This window comes from Hipposideros armiger, unplaced genomic scaffold (genome assembly GCF_001890085.2).
Source record: "Hipposideros armiger isolate ML-2016 unplaced genomic scaffold, ASM189008v1 scaffold_94, whole genome shotgun sequence".
Taxonomy (NCBI): Eukaryota; Metazoa; Chordata; class Mammalia; order Chiroptera; family Hipposideridae; genus Hipposideros; species Hipposideros armiger.
This window is the reverse complement of record NW_017731444.1, coordinates 4,539,772-4,544,421: the sequence shown is the minus strand read 5'-3', so window position 1 is coordinate 4,544,421 and position 4,650 is coordinate 4,539,772. Positions and strand designations below refer to the sequence as shown.

At 52.3% G+C, this 4,650-nt stretch overlaps 1 protein-coding gene across 1 annotated transcript in view; it reads right to left on the bottom strand.

The window, feature by feature from the left end:
- BPIFB4 (BPI fold containing family B member 4) overlaps window positions 1-4,438 on the bottom strand; it is a gene marked incomplete at its 5' end in the record, with an annotated part of 34,453 nt that extends 30,015 nt beyond the window's left edge. The window contains 4 exons of the mRNA XM_019645696.1: window positions 1,508-1,651; window positions 2,450-2,554; window positions 3,525-4,044; window positions 4,369-4,438. Of these exons, the coding sequence (XP_019501241.1) occupies window positions 1,508-1,651; window positions 2,450-2,554; window positions 3,525-4,044; window positions 4,369-4,438 (839 nt within the window). The remainder of the gene's footprint in view (window positions 1-1,507; window positions 1,652-2,449; window positions 2,555-3,524; window positions 4,045-4,368) is intronic.
- Window positions 4,439-4,650: the final 212 nt, after the last annotated feature.

Sequence of the window (4,650 nt, the reverse complement as noted above, 5' to 3'; positions counted from 1 at the left end):
AGTTTCCTCATATGTAAATAGAGTGATAATACCCACTGATTTTGGCCACTATGAAAATTAAGTGAGCTAAGGCAGTGTTAAGCATCTAATGCAATGTCCAGTATACACTAAGTGCTCAATGGAGCTTAACTGCTCTTATTGTTACTCTGTGCAGCCACAGGCCTCGCCACAATGAAGCAGATACTGTCCATGACCTTGAGGAGCTCTTGATCAAGTGGGAGAATGGGACAGGGGCAGTAACAATCCAGTGCGGCAGATGCAATAACGAACCCTGCCTAGGGCATGGGGAGGCTGGAAGCAGTGTGTGCCCTGCATATTGAGGGATAATAGGAGTTTGCCAGGCACACTTAGGGAGAGGGAATGCACCAGGAAGAGGGAAGAGCTGTTCAAATGTCTGACTACCCCTCATGCACATTTACACGTGCCAGGCACTTTTCTCAATACTTTACAGTAACTGTCTCATTAAATTCTCAAATGATCTATGAGTGAGTCTTATCACGTTCCCATTTTACAGATGAAGAGCCTGAGGCACAGAAGCAACTCTGATCCCTCTCCATGCTCCAGGAGGGATCAGCTGAGGCCAGCTCATAGGCAGCCTCGAATGCCAACCTGGGAGTTTGGATGATTTCCTGTTGGCAGTGAGAATCCAGCCATTGGAGGGCTGTCAGCGGTGCTGAGAGATGAGCAGATGAGGTCAAGGATGGGCTGGAGGAGGGTGGGAAGTCAGGCAGGGGCAGATGAGGAGGTGTGGGTGGAGAAGAGGGGACAGACGAAAACACGGTGAGGACTTAGCATAATGCAGCAGTAGCATGAGCCAACGGGTGCTGAGGGTTCTTATGGGCGAGCCACCATCCTAAGTGCCAGTTAACCCTCAAACCTTATTACTCTCATCCCCTAGTTACTGACGAAGAAATCGAGACTCAGAGAGATTAAATAACCTGCCTGAGGCCACATGGCTAGTCAGCAGCTGGGATGGGATTTGAACACAGGCAACTAACTCAAGCCACTCATTTAACCGTTGCACTGTCCTGGAGAGGAGTCACGAAACACTGGAAGTGAGAAAGGAGTCAGAGGTAATCCTAACATGTCACTTAGTACTGGGCCTGNGGGGACTTGGCCATTTTGTGGGAAAGATGTAATAGAAAAAACTTACCCTCTGACCAAGGTTGCATTGGACAGAACCAATTGGGAAATGTTCTGATGAGTTGGGGTGCCAATGGCCACAAAATGTATATTCAGAAACTCTTAAAATGTGCCAGATTCCACACTAGAGTTTTACATTCATTATGTCTTCCAAAGGGAGAAAGAATTACCCTCATTTCACAGATGAAGACACTGGAGCTCAGAGAGGGCAACAGAGTTGCTCAAAGTCACACAGCAAGGAATAGGGGAGCTGAGGTTTGAATGGCAGGATGCTTCCAGGACCTCTGCTCTTAATCATATGGTTTGCCAAAGACAGACCACTCCACCACCACCCCAAGGCACTCCCCTGCCTGCTTGTACTCACCCTCGCAGCAGCTTGACTTTGATACCCCCCAAGAGGGTGTCACATCGCTCGATGACCAGCCTAGGGTAGCCTGTGCGGTCCATGGTCAGTCGGACCTTGGCCGTGATGTTCACCTCCACGGCAATGTCCAGGAAGCCAATGAGACTGGAGGAGACAATGGGGCCAGGGAGATGGAGTTAACGCCAGCCTCTGGGCAGCTTAGCCTCACTCAGACCTCCTTGGCACCTCACACCCTGACCTTTTGCCCTTGCTTTCCCTGCGCCTTGCTGTTATGCCTCTATTATGCCCCTTGCTCATCTCTGGGGGTCCCAAACAGGAAGCCTTCCCTGGTCTCTCAGGTTGTCTGTGAACAAATCTATGTCCCCGCTCAGTCTGTGAGAGTGTCAAAGACTGGGAATAGGAATCAATAAATGAACTCTATGTATACATTTTGGTTTCCAAGGTGACCACCAGTGACCTAACTTTATAGACAAGTCCTCAATCCACGGGGTGAAATCAATGCAAAAGTCCATCCTCTGAGGTCTCTGATGAACACATACTAGGTGGCAGGCACCTTCCCTCACTTGTGGCCACAGCCACCTGGGAAAGGAGGTGTCATTATGCCCATTGCAGGTGAAGACACTAAGGCTCAGTGACATTAGGGGACTGCCCTGAGTTCACACAGTTTAAAAGAGAGTCAGAATTTGAACCCAGGCCACCACCTGACTCCAGCCTCTCAGATCTTAACCATCACGCAGGCTGCCCTTACTGCTGACAGGGACTGCAAGATGGCTGCAAGAGCCCAGAGGTATAAGCCATGCACGCGCTGGTAACACGTTAGACTTTATTAGTCTTTGCATTACAGAGAAAGAGGCTGAGGTATAGGGATGGGGAGTGACCTGCCTAGGGTCTCCAGACAGGACATAGGGTTCTGGGGTCCCCTCTAGGGTCGAGGGCACACACCTCTTCCCATTGATGGCCACACGGGTGTATAAGTTCAGGTAGACACCTATGCCTGGCAGGAGCCGCACGGACACCCGAGGGAGGGTCAGCTCCACGATGCGCAGCCTGCATGGTACCGAGAGCGACAAGAGAGCAGTCACCCCCCCACCCCGCCGCCAGTCACTCCACTCACGTGGGAGCGCCCTCCCTCACACCCACTTCTCTGCACCCCATTCAGTCGTCCTGACTCTAAAGAGACTGAGGTTTGTGGAAAACACAGAAACGTTAAAGACACACACACACAAAAAAAGCCACAACCCATACTTCCACTGCCCAGAGACCCACTCTTTACAATTCCATGTATTTCCTTTTTGTTTTTTAATTTAAAAATACTATTCCTTTGGCTTGTTCCAGCCCCTCTTTGCCTGGTTCCCTCCTACACATTCTCAGATTTTAGCTCAAGGTCCTCTCTTCGTCCAGGAAACCTCCCCTGGTCTTCTCCACTTCCTCATTTCTCCATGAACTTCTGAGCACTGTTGTATTTGTAGGATTATTTCCAGGCTTCTTCATCAATCCCCGTATATCCTACCAGCCTTCCAGCTCCATAAGGACAAGAGTTACAGCTTTTCTTGGCTAACCATGGGCCCCTGCCTCCAGTGACAACATAGTGCCCCAACCATCGTAGGGGTTGGAAATATTGGCTGAACTAAAGGTGAGTATGAGGAAGAAGGTGGACATAGCGGAAATTATGATACATGTGTGTGATTTTAGGTCCTTAGGCTTTTCCCACCTGAACTATATTACTATGCCATCCTGCAGATGAGGAAATCAAGACTCAGAGAGAGGAAAAGAATGGCCCAGAGTCACACACACATATAAAAGGTTGAGCTGGGCCTCAAATTCAAGACTGTGTCATGACAAGCCCCCAAACCATACAGTTTGGGATTCTCAAGACGTCCAGTCCTGAGGCCAAGCCCTGACGTGTATGGGGCTCTGAAGACTGTCCCTCCTCCAACCCTAGGCCTCTGGGGGTGATCACCCCTGTCTGGAGGTTCATCACAAGGGGTTTGGCAGGGAGAACCCGGCCCCTCCTTACCCTGTGATCCCCTGCACGGTGCTCAAGATGCCGCCCTCGCCGAGCACACCCAGAATGCCCCCTCCTCCGAGGAGTCCTCCGCCACCAAGAAGACCGCCTCCGCCGAGCAGGCCCCCTTGTCCCGACAGGATGCCATCGGCTGCCAGCATGCCTCCACTGCCCAGCAAACCACCTGGACCCAGCGCCCCAGTGGCCACACCGGGTGGGATCTCTCCTGGCCGTAGCTCTCGCCGGTGAAGCCTGCCCATAGTCGCTGCACCTTCGGCTGATCTATACTGCCCATGGCCCCTGTGGTTGCCATATGCATTCTCAGCGTTGCGGTAGTCACCATTTCGGAGGTCCCTGATGCTTCCATCATGTTCAAGGATCTCCCCATATCGGTATTTACCCCCCAGCTGAGCGGTATTGTCATTGGTCTCGATGTGACCATACTTGTAATTACCACCAAGCTGGTAGCCATTTGGAGATTTTGGAGGGGCATCTCGAACATGGAAATCGTTGTAGGGAACACCACCAACACCTCGGGGGAATTCAACGCCTCTGTAGTCATCGTAATAGTGTCGGCCACCACCCAAAAGACCACCACCACCACCACCACCCAAGAGACCACCACCACTGCCACCCAGCAACCCACCACCACTGCTTCCACCACCACCCAGAAGCCCCCCACCACTACCGCCACTGCCACCCAATAAGCCTCCTCCAACTCCACCCAAAAGGTCACCGCCACCCCCTCCACCTCCGCCACCAAGCAGGCCCCCCAGAAGACCACCTCCCCCACCACCTCCATTTCCACCAAGCAGACCCCCCAGGAGAGGCCCACCACCATCACCAGCAGCTTTACCCATGGGCACCTCTCTCAGGGCTGAGTGGAGAGTATCGCTTTGCTCTAGGGAACCCGAAATGGCTGCAGAGAAGCAAGGATGTTAGTCAGGGGTTCTTCCCTTTCTTCCCCTCCAGCCCCCAGGCCCTGTTTGGAGCACTGCTCCACTCTCTGGGCCCCACTTTTCTCATAGGTAAAATGCCCAGGTCCAGTGGGAGGACTCCTCCAGACCAATCCAGCCCTGACATCCTGGTGAGCTCCTTAGCTGCTGGCTTTGACCTGCTCACGCTTTAACTGGATCTC